The sequence below is a fragment of the Mytilus californianus genome, unplaced genomic scaffold (assembly GCF_021869535.1).
Source record: "Mytilus californianus isolate M0D057914Y unplaced genomic scaffold, xbMytCali1.0.p SCAF_1, whole genome shotgun sequence".
In the NCBI taxonomy this organism is placed as follows: domain Eukaryota; kingdom Metazoa; phylum Mollusca; class Bivalvia; order Mytilida; family Mytilidae; genus Mytilus; species Mytilus californianus.
In genome coordinates this window covers 73,496,312-73,518,198 of record NW_026262581.1, presented here as the reverse complement: position 1 = coordinate 73,518,198, position 21,887 = coordinate 73,496,312, and the positions used below count along the sequence as shown (strand labels likewise).

The 21,887-nt window shown below is 32.2% G+C and overlaps 1 protein-coding gene across 1 annotated transcript; it reads right to left on the bottom strand.

The window, feature by feature from the left end:
• Window positions 1–16,200: 16,200 nt before the first annotated feature.
• Window positions 16,201–17,749, bottom strand: LOC127714253 (GTP-binding protein Di-Ras2-like). The gene has a single exon (XM_052220317.1). The coding sequence runs from the start codon at window positions 17,666–17,668 to the stop codon at window positions 16,850–16,852; it is 819 nt and encodes a 272-aa protein (XP_052076277.1). The 5' UTR covers window positions 17,669–17,749; the 3' UTR covers window positions 16,201–16,849.
• Between the last annotated feature and the right edge of the window lie 4,138 nt (window positions 17,750–21,887).

Here is a 21,887-nt window from a genome sequence, read left to right as displayed (position 1 = left end):
TATGAGAGACATAGCTAAAAACAGAACACAAAGGTTAAATGTTTGAAATTGTCTTATTTAGGAATAGATTACCTTAGCTGAATTTTGGCAAAACGTTTCGGAATTTTAGGTCCTCAATGCTCATCAATTTCGAACTTTATTTAGCCTTTTTAACTTGTTTGATTTGAGCGCCACTGATGAGTCTTTTAAAGACAAAACGCGCGTCTGGCACGCACAGTTTTAATCCTGGTATATATGATGAGTTTAATTATATCTTGTTTATCCATTTCCAGAAAAATTTTCCGACGACGTCTAAAAGGCGATTTTTTTCCTGCATCGACCATTTTTGTAAAAAAAAATCGTTTTTGCCAATTTTACCTGAAAACAATGCATAAACTTTTATAAACTTTGACTTGGATGGAGAGTTGTCTCATTGGCACTCATACCACATCTTCTTATATCTATATATGATTACCCCGCCACATTCTTATGTGCCTATCCCAAGTCAGGAGCCTGTAATTCAGTGGTTGTCGTTTGTTGCTGTTTATCTTTTTTTTCATTTATTGATTTGTTCTTAAATTAGGCCGTTGGTTTTCTCTTTTGAATTATTTTACATTTGTCATTTCGGGGTATTTTATAGCTTACTATAAAAAGTAAAATAACAAAAATACCGAACTCCAAAGAAAATCCAAAACGGAAAGTTCTTTATTAAATGGCAAAATTAAAAGCTCAAACACATCAACCGAATGGAAAACAACTGTCATATTCCTGACTTGGTTTAGACATTTCCTCATGTAGAAAATGGTAGATAAAACCTGGTTTTATAGCTAGTTAAACCTCTCACTTGTATGACAGTCGCATAGAATTCCACTATGGGTTTTTCTCATGGTTGAAGGCCGTACAGTGATCAATAGTTGTCAACTTCTATGTCATTAGGTCCTTGGTTGATATTTGTCTAATTGGCAATCATACCACATCTTTTTATTTTTTATATAAACTGTTATCAGCAAAAGCAAATATTATCAATATTCCAAAAGATATACAAAATTCTAATATGATGTAACCATCAAATGACTCCTTATGAGATTTATTACCCTTAGATGAAGATTGTTTTCTCTATTTTGTAATTTGCAAATTATATCTTGAAAATCTCATTATAGACAGAAACTGTGAATAGTAAAAATGAAAAGCAATACAAGATCTACAAAATATTCTCTTGAATATCTTGAAAACTGTTGAGATACGTAAAACATGACAGAAGGAAACATTCTCAAAAGTCGAGTGCTTTGGTGTGTATTTGTTATAATTCCACCAAATTTGGCTAGAGGAGCGATTCGGGCTCATTGAAGGTCTTAGTTTATTGTTCCTTTGAAATATAATTGCTACAATTTATAATAGATATTTTTAAAAGTAACAATTTAAAAATATGGTACAGGAATTTAGCTAATACTTAACCCATAATTTTAATTAAATCATTGGCTCTCATAAAAAAATACAGTAGCGTGCTTGTCATATAATTTTATTAAAAAATATTGTATTATATTTTCAGTTTAATTTATAATATCGTAGGAATATTGTGATTTTTACATTTAATTTCCAAATTGCTTGAAGTAACCACTACGAACTATTTTATAGTAAATCGGAGATTTTGAAGAAAAACAAGTGGGACGATGAAACATATGTAAACGAATCACCAGAAAACCAGATTATGTTACATAAAATTTAATAACAAATTGAACAAAGTAAAAATTCTTTATGTTGATATTTAAAGTCGAAATTTTAAAAATCTAAACGAAAATGAGTTTTCATGATTTAAAAGAAATCTTAGCTTGATGGTTACCTGACATCAATCCCTGTTTGTTGATGTCTTTGTCTAATCATCGTTTTTCGTTTTTTGCCATGACGTTGTCAGTTTCTCTTTGGCTGATGAGTTTTGAATGTTCCCTTGGTATATTCCGTCTATTTTTTTTTAACATTTCAAAGGTTAAGATCTTATTCTGAATTATCTGGGGTTTTTTTATGTTTCGTATTTCGTAGTATCTATCATATTATTATCTTTATATACCAATTATGTTACCTGACATATACTATAAAAATGCGAGAACCCAGGTATGATAAAAAATAATTTAAATCTGATAAAACTATTAGTTTTCAAATGAAATCAGCCTCTCGTGCCACAATGTTTTGACACAGATTTATGACAATCAATTGATTTTTCGTATACATTCTTATATTTCATTTCATTCCGTGATATAATGCGGGTCCTTAGAACTTTAAGAATCATTAATAACACATATATCATTTTACAATTCCAATAGAGATTCTTTCTATTAATGTAATGACTAAATACTTATCAAATGATCCGTTACACGAACTGAGATAAGTCATTTATCTTCAAATAAAATCGGATTGATTTATTGATCAAGAGTAAAGAGCGTCGTAAAATGTTTTATCATTCGATTTACACACGAAAAAAGAGATAGAAATTGACATAATCTTTATTCAGAAGTTGTGTTTAAGTTAATTAATTCCCTATCATATTGGATCAGATAATTTATCTATAGGTCTCAGTTTTTTCCCCAATACAGGATCAAAATAAAAAGTATAACATCGTGAAAAGAAAAATGGTTCAATATCCTTTTTTTGCGAAAATGAAAATGATCACATGTTTTAAAGAAGGAATCTCTAAATAATAGTCTTTATAATTGTATACTTTTTACACATTGGGACTTGGATGGATAGCTGTCTCATTGGCACTCATACAACATCTTCTTATCTATATTTTGTAATATCTTATTGGATGTGTGTGTGTTTGGGGGTTTTTGGGTTTTTTTTATATTGTTTTGGAATTCGGTGTTGGATCTTTCATAATCCCTGTTTATTTTTATTCAATGCTTTTGTTGTTCGATAATAAATAAACTCATCATAGATACAAGGCTTAAAATTATGTACGCCAGACCCGCGTTTCGTCTACAAAAGACTCACCAGTAAAGCTCAAACAAAAAAGGCAAAAAGACACATATAGTACGAAGTTGAAGAGCATTGACGACCTAAAATTCCGAAAAGTTTTGCCAAATACATCTGAGGTAATATGTTCCTGGGGTAGATCATCCTTAGTATTTCAAAAAATTCAAAGTTTTGTAAACAGTTGTTTGTAATTATGACCATATCAATGATAATCCATGTCAACACAGAAGTGCTGACCGCTAGGCTGGTAATGTAAAGCTTGACGTTATATTTAATATCTTATACTGAATGTTCTGTTATTATTGTTTTTAAATTGAAAATTGAAAATAATAAACTATGATGTCATGTAAATTAAACCCATTCGTATTCAAAATAGCGCACGATTGATCTAATTTCCCCGTGAAATAGAACACAAGCCATAGGACAGTGTAGAAAGTCTCCATCGTATTAACCATAAAAATCTTGCATTTTAAAGTGAAGTATAATGATTAGTATTTACACGTGACCATATTCATATTGACCTATAGATGTCCTTATTTGTTTGTTTGGTTTATTTTTTGGTGCTGTTTGGTTGTAATCTCAATGACGTATAACCCACATCTTATTTCATTCATTTGATGCAATATCCTGTTTTATAACAGTAAAAAAATCATATCTAATAAATATTCACATTAACTATTAAACTTGTGATAATAAAGTAAAACTGGGTTAAAACGGAAGATCAAATGTCGTGGGTTGCTGTCTGTCATATTTGTTTTTTGTTTATTGTTTTGTCATAAACAGACCGTTGGTTTTCTTGTTTAACTTATTTCACATATGATTTAGCTGACTATACAGTATATGTTTGCTTATTGTTGAATCCGTACGCTAACCTATAATTGCTTACATTCAGGTCATTTGTGTTTTCTCATTGGCAATCATACATGTACCACATCTCATTGTTTTCCCAATAATTAGTACTTATCATACGGGTAACTACTTTTGGAAGGTGTTTTAGGCATTCCAACGAATTGTTTTTAATACTTTACTTTTCGATTTTTTGTTGACTTTTTTGTTTGTTTTTTTGTGGGATGGGTTGGTGGGGTAAATCTATCTGTAATTGTGTAAGTATGCAAGTCATATTTAGAGATTTTGACTCTTTGGGCTAGCACTATATTCACAATATTTGGGATCCTTGGTGGCCAAGTGGTTTAAATAGTTCATCTACTGTATAATTAGTCTGTCAACACTGAGGGTGTGAGTTGGAACCTCGCACGTGTCAGGTGCTTTCGATTCCAATCTTCTAGCCAATAGTGCTGAAAGTGGCGTTAATTACCCACAATCAATCAGACAATCACAGCATTTGAATGTCATAGGTATTTGCGAAATGTGTATTTTCCACATAATCGAGGGTGGGATGTAATTAATTTGATCCCCATCAGCTTAAGGAACGACACAAAGACTTTCACAGTAGTAATTGTTTTACTAGTTCCCCACTGAGTATTCAATGATTAGGAGTAATGGAAAACTCTTGTTCGCTAAGACTCAGAAAAAAACGTGTCCGTTTGTGGTGACATGTCTTCCTGTGCACCCTAAACTTAAGACATCAATTTTAGTAAAATATCAGGATTCTTATTTATATCAGGTCATGAAAGCATTTGTGTTCGATCGTCTTCTCCTAAGATACAAGATACAATATTAATCAATAGAATTTCATAGAATGCAAATATTTAAATTCATGTTACACATTCAAATCAAAAACCCGTAGTTTAAGAGACATATAAACAAACGAATTAAAGAAAGGAAGGAAAAAGAATGTGAATATGGTTGTGTGTCAATTACTACATTCAGATTATACGCAAAAAGTCATGATTAAACAGGGAAAATTTCTTCATTTTGCTCATTTGTCAGCTTTTTACCACCAGATGTTTATAAGATCTTCATCTATTTAATAAGTGTTGGATTTTCAAATATTTTGGCCTCTAGCAACACTGAAGAGGCATACCTTGTCGAAATGCGTATCTTGTGCAGAAAATCGGTACCTTTAATGTTATGTTTCAATTTCTAGATCTAATACAAAGTCATCTGGCAACTAGTTAAGACTTTTTCTAAGAATATGACGTAAATTTGTATACAATGGGCATTTAAAGAAGAAATGATAAGAATCTTCATGGGGAACCCACAGCGAGAAGAATGATCTGATAGATTATTTATTTGTGAAAAAGATTAAAATTAAGGAAAAAGGATGAACATCTAAGTTGTATTTAAATAATGTTGAGGTTTCTTGGACCAAAGGCATAGTAGCTAGGCAGTGATTCTTACTCCAGGAATTTTTTAAATTTTATTTTCAAATTTCGACAATGTTTCTGTTTTACGATCAGATATGTCAAATCACAAAGATAATTATACTGGCGTTTCCGCTATAAGCGGTGTGAAACATTTGCAGTTTTCTTCTTCTGCGACGGTCTTGAAGAGATTTCCTTCCAATTTCTGTTTATTAAATTTAACTATTAATATTGTTAATATAAAAATAAGGAGACGTAGTATGATTGCCAATGAGACAAATATCCACCAAAGTTCAAATTGAAGTGTATGTAAGCAATTATAGGCAACCGTACGGCCTATAACAATGAGCAACCCCAATACCGTATAGTCGGGACAGGGATGTTACAGCACAACATAAGAACAAACTATAAAAATTAGTTAAAAAGGGCTTAACTCGTCAGATCGATACAAAGCAGAAAAACACCTAACAAAAACACAGACCGGACGTGGCAGGTTATTTATACATCCCGAAGAACAAAAAAGACATAAAGTACAGATCTAAGAGTACTCGCAACTACTGACAGATAGTTCAAAGCCAATTACAACTAATAAAAAAAATATGTATGTAAGATTAGAATATCAATCAATACACATCCAACATCCAATGGATTTGGTGTAAAGACGTCATTAACATTGAGAGAAAAACATGACCTTGTTCAATGCCAAAATATAGGTATCGACAGATTGTAGTACCATGAAAGTGTATAACAATAATATTTAGTATGGTTTTAATTTACTGATAAAAAAAATCAATATTTATGCCAATAAAAACAATATTCAAAGATATAATTACAGTGTGGAATTAGTAACATTTTAGAATTAGTTCATTTAAAGGATTGATAAGATTACCTGGATCGTATCTAAATTTCCGGGCTCGGTAAACATCATCGTAAAATTCAGTATGTGATATTCCGTTAGAAAAAAGTTTTCTACAGGAAAACCAAACTTGTAAACCAAATATTTGTATCTATGGAAGAATTTAGTAAAGGTTTTAAGTAGTTTGTGGTAACGAAATCCCTGACTTAATGATTTACCAGTAATACATTGATTACGCTCACTGAAATCCAAAACGTTACCACAGACACAAGCATAGCAAACGAGTTGGGATATATAAACACCGTAAGACTGTGCCAAAGGAAGATCACCGTCCAAAAAATAAAAATTAACAATAGGGAAAGAAAAATCATCCCTTTTGTGTAGAGTTTCTGGGGTAACACTGGATTTAAATCTAGGAAAGGACAGTTATTGCTGTTTATATTTGATTTATTTAAAGTAAGTTCCTTCAGGTAAATTTCGGCAGTATATTTAGCGCTTGATTATTTAACGAAAAAATATCATCAAGATAACGGTAAGTGTTGTTGAATTTATCAATTAAATGGAATTTAGACGGGTCTTTACTGAGTTTAGCCACAAACTGTGACTATTAACAGTACAGTAACAAGTCGGCTATAAAAGGGGCACAATTGGTGCCCATAGGAAAACCTACAACCTGTCGATAAACGTTTTATTGACGAAACGTACATAAATGTTGTTAAGGAGAAAATTTACGACTTTAAGCCAGTAACAACTGTTGAAGTTACAATTCTTACAGCTTTCTAGTTTGTTAGTACTAAAATGATTTCATCTATGAAAAGACATTAAGACTTTTATTAATTTTCTACTTTATCAACGAATAGCTTTTGATATACATATTACTTGTGAAATTCATTAGATGAAGTGATAATTTCATTTATCGTGTTTTCGTTATATCGATAGTTACATAAAAAAGCAAACAAGAGAAGGCATGCTTTTTAGAAAGCTATTACTTTTATTTCTCATACTATAATCAAAGTTGCAGAAACTAAAGCCTGTTAAAAGCACTCTATCAGTAACAGGGGAGAGAATATGTAAAATATCAAAATTGGGACAAACATCTGAAGGGATAAGAACAGTTTTGCCTAGAAGAAAGGAGCAAAAGCACAAATAAAGCAATAATGGGAATAGACTGACCTTTAAAAAAGTAAAAAATGCTTACAATTAAACTGATTGAAATGCATTGCATCACATGTAATGGCCGAGGAATTATGATAAAAAAAAGTTCCGATATATAAGGAATAAGGCGTGCCGAAAGAGGTGCGCTTAGGACCCAATTTTGCGTAGAAAACGGAAGTACTACAACATCAGATGATTTTGTTGTAAATATAATTGATAAGTGTGTGCAAAGCTTAAACTTAAAATTATGAATATTCACGAAGATTTGGCGGTCAAAAGATTATATTTTACATGTTATTGCAATTTTTAACTAAAAATGTACAAAACTTGCATACTTTCACACGTATTTTTTAGTGGGAAAAATTGACCAAATGCAGAATCACAAAAATATGTTTTTGAAAGGTGCTGTTCATAAAAAAGAAATTGTTGTTAATTATTTGTTGGTGTTTGCCTGACGTGCTCTATATTAACGGTTTAAAAAACTATGATCTGGAAATTGACAGAAATCTACTCATTATTTGATTAAGTCATCGTTCAGCGCCTGGTTTCTTTGACATTCACAAATAATTCTCTTGGTGAACGTTTAACATGTTTATAAATAGTCAAATTACAAGAAAAATAACAACATACATTTACTTAAAATTTTGCTTAATAAAATATATAGATAATCTTTTTTTTTATTTTGGTATTTTCCTGAAACATATTTGTTGGCTAGTGTAGTCATTACACAATTTATACATGATTTAATAACGGCTCCTAAATAGTTCAGCCCTAGTTGAGTCCCAAAAAGTGGAGACAGTGGAGATTTAAAAAAATGCTTAACGTTTTGTTTTACCATTTGCAATTGCTATTATTTTAAAGACTTTCAATTGGTCATTAGAAAGTACCCAATCGGCATTTTCTACATGTCAATTTCTATCATATTCATTGCAACTGTTGAACTTTACATACAGTAAATAAACATTTCAATCTCCGGGAAGAATTAATTAATTATATAGCGTTGGCGTTTTTCTCTTTTTCGTTATGGATTTTATTGCCAGTTTTTTTCCGTTTGTCATTGCAATACAAATATATATGCATCAATTTACATTTCATGCAATAAACCCATGATTGTTTATGGTATCATCAATCAGGAGACTTCCTTTTGAACATTATCTTTATCACGTTGCTCGACACAACTATTCTTCCTAAACCCGTAAAATCCACAAGAATTATTACCATGAAACATGTGAGTTTTATGCTATGTAATAATTATCACCAAATCTCGAAGAAAACGATAAATTTTAAAAATCAATAAAGCAAGGTCTTAGGATATATAATATATGCATTTTTTTTATTTCGCAATTGGCATCTTTGAAATATTGCAGCTGAACTATTATAGTTATATAAAATTGCCCAATAAGAATTTATTTTAGAGTTCTGACTAGTTTGTGTTTGCTGATTTTTGTCCGGGTTGGACAAAGTCCAAAAAAGGCTTATAGTATGGGTATGTCAGTCACATGGGCGGACAGCAGGGTTGGGATAGAGGGGTACTTAATTTGTGCAATCAACTTCTCCTACAGTTTTCAACCTAGATCCCTGAAACTTCACAGGAGGAATGCACATATATTGAAGTCGTGCACCTGATATTGTGGAATTATTTGAGGATTTTTCTCCTTTTCCAGAGTTTGGAACTTAGCCATTCTTCAGCAAAATGTATGAAAGAGAGTAAAAGTTTTCAACCAGGATCCCTAAGACTTCTCAGAAAGATTTTACACAAGTTGAAATGGTGCACCTGCTACTGTTGAATTGTTTGAAGATTTTTTTCACATTTCTTATGACTTGGGATCTTAGTTATTTTCCAGAAAAATATTACAACCTTCATGTAATTGCAACTACATAGTAAACTTTCTTCCTTGTCTGCTTGAAGAAAAATACGCCTTTTGGGTATTTGAGTGTGTGTTGGTGTGGAAAAAAAACATTCATCTTTTTTTTATATTTGATAAACACATCATTCGTAGCATTCATGTTTGAAATGTAATTGTCCGTTGGATTGATCTAGTTAACCATATTGAAAAACACCAGCTTTCAATTATAATTTAGATTAATGACTTATTCATGGTTTAATGCAGACATTTGATATTTTTTCTCAAAGTGCTGTCCAAAAGTATCCGAGAAAACTGTCTAATAAAATGTTGAGCACATGTGAATAATAGTTATGTATCAAGCCAATGAGACAACTATTCACCGTAGAAAAAACACGAGGATGTAAACGACTACAAGTCTCAATACAGTCTTCAATAATGAGCAAAACCATTCCGTATTGTACATGCAAGCTATAAAAACTCCTACATATATGTAGTTAAAACGTGAAACGATTCCAACGTGACAATTTTACTGCAAGATTAAACAATAAACAAAAGCAATAAACAAAAACGACTGTAGCCGATAATTCTGTTGTGGCTCTTTTTTTATGACATAGACCTCTAGAGATCTTTTCTCCTTATTGACGTATACCTATATCGTTTTGATTTGGACTTTAATTGCATTCCAATTGTAATAAAATGATATAAAAAACTTTCATATAGCAATACATCGAAAAGATAAATGCTTTAGACTGGATGACAAATGAACCGGCGACTCTTTACACAAAAACTCTTAAGAGTGAAGATACTCGTAAGTCATGCACATTTCAGTATAACTTACGAACAAGTTTAATCGTAAGATTATTTGTGAAAAGTGTCGCAGTCTTGTTTGAGAATCCGAATTAATAGATTAGTGTAAAAATCATTTACACCTTTTGGTACAGGGACATGCGTATTGTTGGGAGAAAATAATGTAAGGATCAATACAAAGTACAAATTTTAAAATGTCAAATAAAGAAAAAATATATATCAAAAGAAAAAATAAGCATCAATTTACAAAGCACTAGACATAAAATTAAAGATGTGGCCAAGTGAACCCTACCAAAAACTGAATGTGAACTACTAGTAATTGTTTACATCCACTTTATTTGAACTTTGGTGGATAGTTGTCTCATTGGCAATCAAACCTCATCTCCTTATTTTTATATTAGTTGCTTCGAAAGGGTCAACAGTTTCCTTCCAAAATAGTGACACCCGCTATGTTTCTTTTGAAAATATGTTAATGTCATATCCAGACTCAAGCTGGTAGCCACTTTTAGCAGCTAATCAAAATAGCAGCCATTTTTTTCCAGCAGCCAGTTTCCATGATATGTATAAAAACCAAAAAACTATATGAGACTCAAACGTTCCAAAAATCTCAAAATCTTAGTTAAATATAATTTAACAGCGAAATTCGACAATTTCACGGCTTGTTCTGATTCTTAAAGCATTTCAATCCGTTTTAAATACCAATAATGATAGCAGCCACTTTTTTTCGGAGGACACTGTTTGTTTAATAAAAAATTGTACAATTTACAATTTAAAATCGGTTTTTACGTTCTTTATCTCGTTTCTGATTCGTTATGTAAAAGGAGATACAGAAACAATGTAGGAATAGAAAATAAAAAAGAAACCAAAGTTCAACTACCATTGTTAATAATAGATTTAAGAAAGTTGTGAGGAATCGTGTTATATATATATATATATAACTCCAACCAATTTGGACTGAATAAAAAATATGCAATGCACAATAGAAAAATTACATACATGCTTTCCATATACCCGGCATCCTCAAATATCCAGTATTTTAGTTGAAACCATTTTTAATATCAATTTCTGTATATATCAAATGAAAACATTTCGATAAACATGTAACGGTTATCTCTTTTTTAATGTGAACAAGTAATTTTCACAAAGATCCTACGTGGACTGTTTTGTACGGCATGCATCATTACCAATTCATTAATTAAACTGAAATTTTGATTGTCAAATGTGCCAGTACAAATAGTTGACATATAACTAAAACTGTAGTGTCCAGACGGGCCCGGATCCCAGAAAATATTTAAGTGGCGAATAACCTCGGACAACACCTTTAAAATGAGCTAGGTTCGGTTCGGAACTTTGCCGTAGGGATATGCTGAAGAGTACCGAAAGCATGTGTGGTTAATATGAAAAGTAAGTTAAGGGACAACGTTGAACCCCTGTGGTAGCCGGACGGGCCCGGATCCCAGAAAAATATTTAAGCGGGAAATAGCCTAGGTCAATACCTTTAAAATGAGCTAGGTCCGGTTCGGTACTTTGCCGTAGGGATATCCCCAGGAGTACCGAATATGTGGTCAATATGGAAAATTCGATATAAGGGCAACTTTGAACCTCTGTGGTGGCCAGACAGGCCCGGATCCCAGAAAAATATTTCAGTGGGGAATAGCCTGGGGCTATACCTTTGAAATGAGCTAGGTTCGGTTCGGAGCTTTGCCGTAGGGATATGCCGAAGAGTACCGAATGTGTGGTTGGTATGGGAAATACGTAAATGGGCAACTTTGAACCTCTGTGGTGGCCAGACGGGCTCGGATCCTAGAAAAATATTTAAGTGGCGAATAGCCTCTGTTCAACGTTGTCCTTTAAAATTTCAGTTTAAAATTAATGAATTGGTTATGATGCATGCCGTACAAAATAGTCCACGTAGGATCTTTGTGAAAATACTTGTTCACATTACAAAAGAGATAACCATTACATGTTTTCATTTGATATATACAGAAATTGATATTAAAATGGTTTCAACTAAAATACTGGATATTTGAGGATGCAGGGTATATGGAAAGCATGTATGTAATTTTTCTATCGTGCATTGCATCTTTTTCATTCAGTCCAAATTGGTTGGAATTATATATATATCACACGATTCCTCACAACTTACTTAATTCTATTATCAACAGTGGAAATTGTACTTTGATTTCTTATCTGTTTTCTATTCCTACATTGTTTTTGTAACTCCTTATCATAAGAAATCAGAAACGAGAAAAAGAACGAAAACAAAAAGCGATTTTTAATTGTAAATTGGACAATTTTTTATTAAACAAACAGTGTCCTCCGAAAAAAGTGGCTGCTATCATTATTGGTATTCAAAACGTATTGAAATGCTTTGAGAATCAGTAAAAGCCGTAAAATTGTCGAATTCCGCTGTTAAATTATATTTAATTAGATTTTGAGATTTTTGGAACGACTGAGTCTCATACAGTTTTTTGGTTTTTAGACATAATTATCATCAAAACTGGCTGCTGGAAAAAAGTGGCTGCTATCTTGATTGGCTGCTAAAAGTGGCTGCTATCTTGATTGGCTGCTAAAAGTGGCTGCTATCTTGATTGGCTGCATAAAGTGGCTGCCAGCTTGAGATCAAAACTGGTTGCTGGAAACAAAGTGGCTGCTATCTTGATTGGCTGCTAAAAGTGGCTGCCAGCTTGAGTCTGGTATCCAGTGATGAGGTATCAACCAATGGTAGATAGCTATAGAAAATTGATGCGCATGCCTTTATACTAGACACGTGTTTCTAGAACAGTCTATATCAGGTTAGCTCAAGGTCGAATGTAAACCAGTTTGTGACCATAAAAACCAAAATTGGCCTTAACATTTGTCTAGTCTCTACTGACCAAGGATGAACTGAAAATTCTACTCCTTAAAAGCAAGAATGACACGTCAAAAATGACCTATGAAGGATCACATACCTTTGAAGAATCCCGAAGACAGTAGAAATCAATTTGAAAAACAGAATGCTATGTTGGAAAAGACTATAGAATCCTTTGACATTTTTCATTGCTGTTAAAAGTAAAAAGTAAAAGTGCATAATCTTCATTATTCGTTTCGAATTCAATTTAGTGGTGAATTCATCAAGCAACCGAAATATTTCGTTAACATGTACAAATAAAGGAATTGTTAAGCAAGGGGGGGAAGTTCTGGGGGTTGGAACCCCCCTTTTTTGACGATCATGGCATTTGAATGGGGACATATAGTTGGAACCCCCCTCACCCCTTTATCCTATGTTTGGACCCCCCCCCCCCCCCTCTTTAAAAAATGGCTGGATCCGCCCCTGGAGATCTCAATATTAACAAGCCACAAATATGAATGTTTGACGAAAAGATTACACAGAATTAACTTTCTTGAAACATCGAATTGTTCCTGGAGTAAATCGATGTTTTTATTTCCTGACTTAAGACTAAATAAGAAATTTAGAACTGGATGCGTATACTTAAAGATCATTTTCAATATCAAATCGATCAATTTGTTTATGAGATCATCATCATGTATGGGAAAGAAAAAAAAACAGTTAACATATCGTAGGGCCTTGAGTTGTTTTTTTTTTAATCTCTAAGATTTTTGTACTTGTTTTAATTATGAATAAAATTGGTGCGATTTATAAGTCAATGACAGCAAACGAACTACACGAAAAACCAGAAGACATCTAGAAGTCATTATACAGTCTTCCACAACAGACAGTTGTCTTAACAAATGTAAAAACAGACTCGGTGTTTTCGTGGTAGGGTGCTTGTCTCGAGTGTGAGAAGTCGTGGGTTCGATATCCGACTGGTTCAAACCAACGACTTGAAAATTAGTATTTGCTGCTTCTCCGTCAGGCTCGTGGCATTTGTGAGGAGTAAGAGCAAATATTGCCCAACTCGGGGTCAGAATAATGTCTCATGTTAGGGTGACATGTCATTCTGCTATTACCATTTGACATAGCATGCAAAAAAAAAACTAATCCATCATCATCATTAAAATATGTCAAGCTCTAAATCGCTCCAATTCTAGAATGATTTGTGAATAAGTTCAACAGTTGCTATCAAAGATCTGTGATCAACACCAAATACCCCCCCGAAAAAAATACAAGTTTAGTGGCCAGCTGAAGCCCGCCTCTGGGTGCGGGATTTTCTGCTGTGTTGAAGACCCATTGGTGGCCTTCGGCTGTTTTCTGCTCTTTGGTCGAGTTGTTGTCTCTCCTACCTTTAGACAGGCAAATGTACAAGCTGCATGATTAAAAAAGATTTCTGAGATAACAACCCTCGCCCTTTTAATAAAAGAAGGCACAATAACAATGTTGGAAAAAAAAAGTAAAATAACAAAATACCAAACTCCAAGGAAAAGGTAAATCGGAAAGTCCCTTATCAAATGGCAAAATTAAAAGCTCAAATACATCAAACGAATGGAAAACAACTGTCATATTCCTGACTTGGTACAGGCATTTCTTATGTAGACAATGGTGGATTAAACCTTGTTTTATAGCATGGAAATGCACTTTACTCTATATATATATAATTACGGCATTATAGATATCAAAACACAAGTTCAAGTCAAACAACAAATTAATCCTTAAAATTTTATTTCTCTAACTATTTCCAATTTATGTTTGCCTAGTTTCTAAGTATTTACATTTTCCCTTCAAGTAAATACCATAGCTACATGTATAGTTTTTACTTAGAAAAATGTTAAAGCCTAACGAAGAGCACCATTTACTTATATTATCTAGTCTTGTTATATTTTTCTGTAAAGACTAAATGCATAACCTGATTTTTTATATAGTAACGTCATCTGCAAATTGTGAAATTTTACAATTTTGTAAACAAATTGATTAATCATTGACCATAATATTAAATAAAGTGGACTAACACAATTCCTTTGAGAGGTACAATTCCTAGATTGTTCAACTCTACACAATACACGCAATGGTTGATGAAGTTATGTACCAACTCGTTTTTAGTCTACTACCCAAAAAAAGTGAGCAGACATACGCCCGCTTATTCAACTTGCTGAAGACTGCTTGTCAACAACATCAACTCCAACTAGCACCATAGATATTCTTTACTGACTTTTAGACAGTTACATGTATCCATTATTCCGCCCAAAGAGCATTCGCCAACATTACCTTATGAAGCTGATTTGTCCACTACACTAAATAATTGCTTCCCAGATACTATATTAAAGCAATAGGCTAACTATATTTGGTGTATGGTATGATTGTAAAGTGTAAAGGGTTCATCTGACCTTGACCTCATTTACATGGGTCATTAATGATGTTGCATTGAGTTTATGTGATATTTGTAGCAAAGCCTTCATATTACAGACTCTCAACATAAATTAAATCATGATAAGTATAAGGCAAGACATGTCAGCGTGTACACACTTGTTTATTATTTATATAAAAATAAGGAGATGTTGTATGATTGCCAATGAGATAACTATCCACCAAAACCTTATTTAAGCTTAAATTAAAGTTTTTAATTTATTTGTATAATCTATTAACGTACCCGCAATTTAAACCAATTTGTCTGTGCTTAATTTTAATAGATATGTTTGTGCATAATTTTAATAGATATAAGAAGATGTGGTATGAGTGCCAATGAGACAACTCTCCATCCAAGTCAAAATTTATAAAAGTAAACCATTATAGGTCAAAGTACGGTCTTCAAAACGGAGCCTTGGCTCACACCGGACAGCAAGCTATAAAGGGTCCCAAAAATTACTAGTGTAATACCATTCAAACGGGAAAACCAACGGTCTAATCTATATAAAAACGAGAAACGAGAAACACTTATGAACCACATCAACAAACGACAACTACTGAACATCAGATTCCTGACTTAGGACAGGTGCAAACAATTGCAGCGGGTTTAAACGTTCAGTTAATGGTACCAAACCTTCACCCTTATCTGAAACAATAGTGTAACATAACAACAGACTTTATAGTGTATTTGTCCATCAGTGCTACGTTATGAAATTGTGGATAAGTTTATACGATTGTAAAATAGTTATTATTTTTTCCAATTTTGACTTTTTTTCAATATTAATCCGTCAGATCATTCAAAATTAATTTGAGCTGTAACTCCATTTACAGATACATTTTATTAATCCCTATTGTCCAAAATACATTTCTCCAACAAGAAACTATTTTTGCATACAAAAATATCAAATGTCGGAGATATGTGAACACACCATGCGAACACACCTAATCGATATCGTATCAAATAAAAATCGAATTTGCTGAAAAAAGCTTAAGTACTTAACCTATTAATATGGAACATGCCGTCCTACTATAAGACAAAGAAGATGACGGAAAAAAAACCGTTTTATTGAAAATTAAAACATCAATTTGTAAATGCGAATTGCATTGTGCAGATATACTACATGTACTTCTTATAGCAGTTATCGTACATATTTTGCTAAAACTTAATGGAGTAGTATTCAATCTTTGTTAAATTTATCTACTATATATAATATTCAGCTTTGTTGTATTATCATTTTTTCAGTGGTAATTCAAAATGTCATAATTACGTTTTCAAATTGTACATCAGTTTATTAAAAAAAACGAATGTTTCAGTAAAATTTGAACTGTTATAGTAAAGAGGATAACATTACATGTGTATTGTAAGAATTTGTTCACAAAAGTTATGAATATTTGATGGACGAGTACTAAGAACATTGCCTTTCATTGACAAAGAAATAACTATAAAACTATTCAATAAGTATCATCATCATTCGTTCGTCAACAATTACGTATAATAACATACTAGTATCAGATAAAACTTAATTTAGCCATCTACATTTATCAATTACAAGAAGTTCGGACCATACAAGTTTTATTTTTATTCCCGCAAATGTATTCATTGTTTGAAGTGTAAAAGTAATTTCACAGTAACATTGTCATGAATGTGTCATATTAAATTCCACGTCGCAGGAAATTACTTTTCAGATTGATTTTAAAACAAATGAAGTTTTCGCCTTCCCTGAGACTTGCATATCTCTAGAACACCATCAGTGCGACTACGTTTTAATTTCCCGTCAATGTCAGTACACTTATCATTGCTTTCAGTCTTATTAATCTGTATATTTCCCATGCACGCACTTTGCCGTAAAGCAGTACATGATTTTCCTCTTAATGTTCCTTTCTGTAATGGTTTTGACTTATCACTATGTTTGTGGAATAATACTGGAACATCGATTTCCAAATGCAGTTTATGGAGACTTAGCGAACGCAGTTTTAATGGTCCTTTATCTTCATGTCGTCTTGTTAAAAATTGTCTAAGAAGAAGAGAAAAAGCTTCTTGTATTCCTTTGTCCTCTTTTGCTGATGTTTCTACAAAACATCCTCCAAGATTCTCACTACACGCCCAGTTCAGTGCATCAAATGTTTCGACTTGTCGATCGTTTTCCTGATCCAAATTGTTTCCTATGATCAGACACGGAATGTCAAGAATATTTGGTCGAACTTGTTTAATCCGTTCCCAAAGTGTTTTTACTTCGCTGAAAGACGCTTCGTCTTTGATAGAATAAACAAGAACAAAAGCTTGTGCTTTTGAAATGTACAATTGTCTCATTGCAGGAAATGCAATATTTCCAGCAGTGTCTAAAAGGTTAATATTAAGGCGCTTACCGTTCTCATTGAATTGATAGGAATATATTTCCTCAACAGTTTCGATGTAATTATCTTGAAAAGTTCCAAACATAAATCTCTGCAGAATTGATGATTTACCAACGCCACCAGCACCAAGAAAAGCTACCTTTGGTCTTTCATTCATGTTGATACTACAAGTTGTTTTGGTTCATTGCATCAGAAGTAAACATTCAATAATTGCTGCGACTGTTAAGGACGGATAGAATTGGAATCGCGATGTATTGATTCTATTAGCAGTAACTGTTGATTTTATGCTATAGAGTCACATGGTTTCAGATCTTACGTCACGAACAGATCAAATTATCAATTGTTGATATAGATTAGATGGAGAATTTGACTGGAAAGAGTATTTGTCCACACAATAACTACGTGCTCATAACCATAAACAAAAATGATCTAACTTCTTTATTCTATTAACTACTGTAACGGTTTTTATATATTTTTTATACCATAATTATATCATTGTAAAATGATCAATCGTATCCTAGAAAACAGTAATATTGTATTTTCATAGCATAAGCTTGCATTTTTGCCTAAACTACATCAATTGGAACGCTATGAATAACATACTTTTCTTATCTATTTGAGCAACTGCAGTTAGTATATCAACAGTAGAAATTTTGAAACACAAATTGAAAATGTTCTTTGTAGAGGTTTTTGAAACTTTTAGTTTTTGTTTTTTGATATAATTTATGTAAATTGACAGTTGCAATGGACTCTCTTTACAGGCGAAATAGAAGGATGGCCATGCATTCTTTTGGTTTTAATTTATAAAACTGAATAAAAAGAGTTTCAGGCACACACAGCTGTCTGACTGTTATTTTTAAAAAGTAGCGAAGTCATAAAATATTGGTATTATCACGGGCGCAAGACATTTGGGCGAAATCAAAAGCGTGACTATGGTACAGAATCATTTGGGATAAAAATCTTAAAGTCATTTTTCCATTTGGGCTTATTGTAATTTGTTTTACATGTACAGGTTAAGTTTATCTATATCAATATTCGATATGAAATATTTTTTAAGATATTTGTTAAAAAGATATTTTAAGATAACAACTTAAATAAAAATCTGGTCCTTTGGGAAACGATGCTAGTTTAAAAAGATTAGAAGTTTTACACAATTTAAAGGAAATGAATTTACTGTTTAGATCAGTCAGAGTCACAATATTACTATTTTTAAAGGCTGTAAGCTTTCATGGCCTGAATCAATCTTTGAGAAAAATCTTTTGAGTGTACTTTTTATATCTTAAAATAGCTTTGTTATACGTGCACGTTGTACATAGTTATGAGGGTCTAGATGGGGGTTCTCATTTCTGTATTCTTTTACTTTTTATGCTATGTTTCTCTGTTCTCTTTTTGATATGTAAACACCATCTAGATCCTCAATTAAATGTTTTACAATATGGTAGCTAGGCTATTAAGAATTATCTTGCTCAAAATCCCACATCTATTTCCGCTGTGAGCAGGAAACAAACATTATTTGGCAAACGGAAGAGAATATGACCTGTCTATTTGGACAGTGAAGTGTGAAATTAGTTTTTAAACAACATTTTATTAATTCAATTGTTTTATACTCTATTCTCATATTTGGCATATATTTCATTTCATATTTCATTACTCAGAACTTTGTTTTTTACGCGGATTAGGTGTCATAATCTTTGACAAAGGACTGAATTTCAATTGTTCTATTCATTTCATTGTTTTTCTGTATGACAGGTTGGACAATAATTTACAAATACTTGTTGGACACTAATTGCCCTTTTAATCATTGTTATTTCTATTTGGCATCTGTTAATCTCTTTAATCCTCTGTTATTGTTGATACATGTATGTTTCATTAGATTAAGGATGGAGTTTGTTGCTTGGTGTTACTGGACTGCTAAAATAAAAATTTAAGGAGCGAATATTCCTTCTTGATTTGATATAGTCAGATTGCTATATAACCCGATTATAGGGTACACAAAACAAGTACATTTTACAAGTAGAATGTCATTGATTTCATATCGATTATAAAATTAAATTAAATATATAATCTAACTATAGATATTTTAATGTAATTGACCTGAACATGGGAGGATTAGCCCAGATACCAACTTGCATATTCTGTTTTTCGTTTATCGTTTTGTACATCAATCAGGCCGTTAGTTTTCTCGTTTGAATTGTTTTACATTTGTCATATTGGGGTATTTTATACCTTGCTATGCTGTATGACTTTTGATAATTGTTGACGGTCGTGCGACGACCTATTATAATAGTTGCTATCATTTGGTCTCTAGTGGAGTTTTGTCTCATTGGCAGTCATACCACATCTTCTTATTTTTATATTGTCATTGACCCGAAAATAACATAGTTTTAGCCCAAATGTTACTTCAAGAAGCCCAAACGTACATCTCCAATTATCGCCTATGCTGGCAAAACTTACCCCATAAGACAGATCTCATCGATTATAAGATTTAAAATATATAAAGGGAATTTTATTTTGTTGAAAAAATTAGTAACATTTGAAGGGTAAAAGTAATGTTAATAGGCGAGTGATATTTTTCAAAAAGACGCCTAGTTAACGACTTTAATGCACCCACCTAACATACGGCTATATTATATATCATTCGAAAGCTTATTACCTGTACTTTCTGTTTTGCCCGGTCGTCAATAATTCGTACGGTGCAATTTTCGTTAAATCAAGGTCAAAGGTTAAAATTGAACATTCTTAAATTTTACCAGATTTAAACAGAATGCCATTTTCTGATACTTGTATTGAACTTTTTTTCTAAAAATGATCTAAACCGTATAAAACAAATTACCATAATTCCAAATCAAATGCAAACTTAAATGTTGATTGCGCTATATTTACAGAAAATTGCATTTCTTAAAAAAACTTCCAAAATGATAAAATTGCAATAAAATCTTAATGTTTTTCTGAATTTTGAATATTTGTATGTCAAAAATAAAATAGATTTATCGTTTATAGGCCGAGGGAATTTTTTTATCATTTTAAACTGAAATTATATGATATAGGTCAAGATGCAGCCTTCTAATGAAGCTTTTGCAGTTGCCCTAAAAAACACCATCTGCAAATGTGGATCATTTTGCTTTGATTGGCTAGATAATATTGCCAATATCGGCAGATAATGATCAACCATATTAAAAAAAAAGGGTATTGGAAAAATTTTAAAGAAAAAAAAAGTTTATTTGATAAAAAATAGTTTTCCGATGTGGAAAGACATGTTACGAAATTTATTCTCGTTCAATATTCGAATGAAAACTGTTTGTACCATGCGCTTTTCAATATCATATCCAGCGAATTCCTTTTAATGTTATACCATTATTATATACTTTATTAGTTGTTTTATTAAAAATGACTGAAAATTAATAATTCAGATTAATCAAGATTGAATACTCTTCCAGTGAGCAACTGTTATCACCATACTGGTTTATGTAGTGTTCGCACATTTCGGTATATTTTGTTTGTCTGTCCTACTTTTTCGCCTTGGTCATGCTGTCATCTGTTTTTCTTCGACTATGGTTTGAGACTGCCTCCTTGTTATTTTATTCTCTCTCTCTCTCTCTCTCTCTCTCTCTCTCTCTCTCTCTCTCTCAATTCACATATCCATCTGGAGTCAGTTTCACAAAACAACTTACGACTAAGATTGATCGTAAGTATACTGAATTGTTCATGACTTACGACCAATCTTAGTCGTAAGTGCTTTTGTGAAATCGACTCCAGTTAGTCTAAACAAATTGTAATAAGCAATATTCCTCCGACATTGCTTGGTAGAATTAAGGAAGTTCAAAGTGCACATATGGAGGTTATACGTGAAGGAATTTGTTTCATAATAGACATATTCAAATAGAGTTAAAAATAGTAATCTCTTAAAATTTACCAGAGCATACCTGCTTTCAAGCTATGTCATAATATTAATCCCAATCTTATTAAAATGTAGATCTCTGATTTCGTTATTCTCATATGATAAATGAGCAGGCGAGTCGTGATAGATCTGAATTGTAGTCAGATTGTTTTAACCCATGTTTTTAACACTTAAACATAACATTTTGTACGTTTTTTTCCTGAACTTATATATCACTTATTATTGTTGTGAGATCTTCACACCATTAGAAACCCGAACGGAAAAAATATGAAAATAAAGTGAGAAAATCACCAAAAGTCGCTGTCAGATCAACAACAGAGGGCTCAGTGCACAATAAATATCTACAAACAAATCTTAAGATTAGATGACATGAAACCAATTAAAAAACTGGATAAATAAAGGCAACAGTAGTATACCGCTGTTCAAAAGTCGTAAATCGATTGGGAGAAAACAAATTTGGGTTACAAACTAAAACCGA

What these genes read in the sequence shown, in the direction of transcription:
- LOC127714253 (XM_052220317.1), bottom strand. Translation starts at nt 17,668, where the DNA reads ATGAATGAAAGACCAAAGGTAGCTTTTCTTGGTGCTGGTGGCGTTGGT.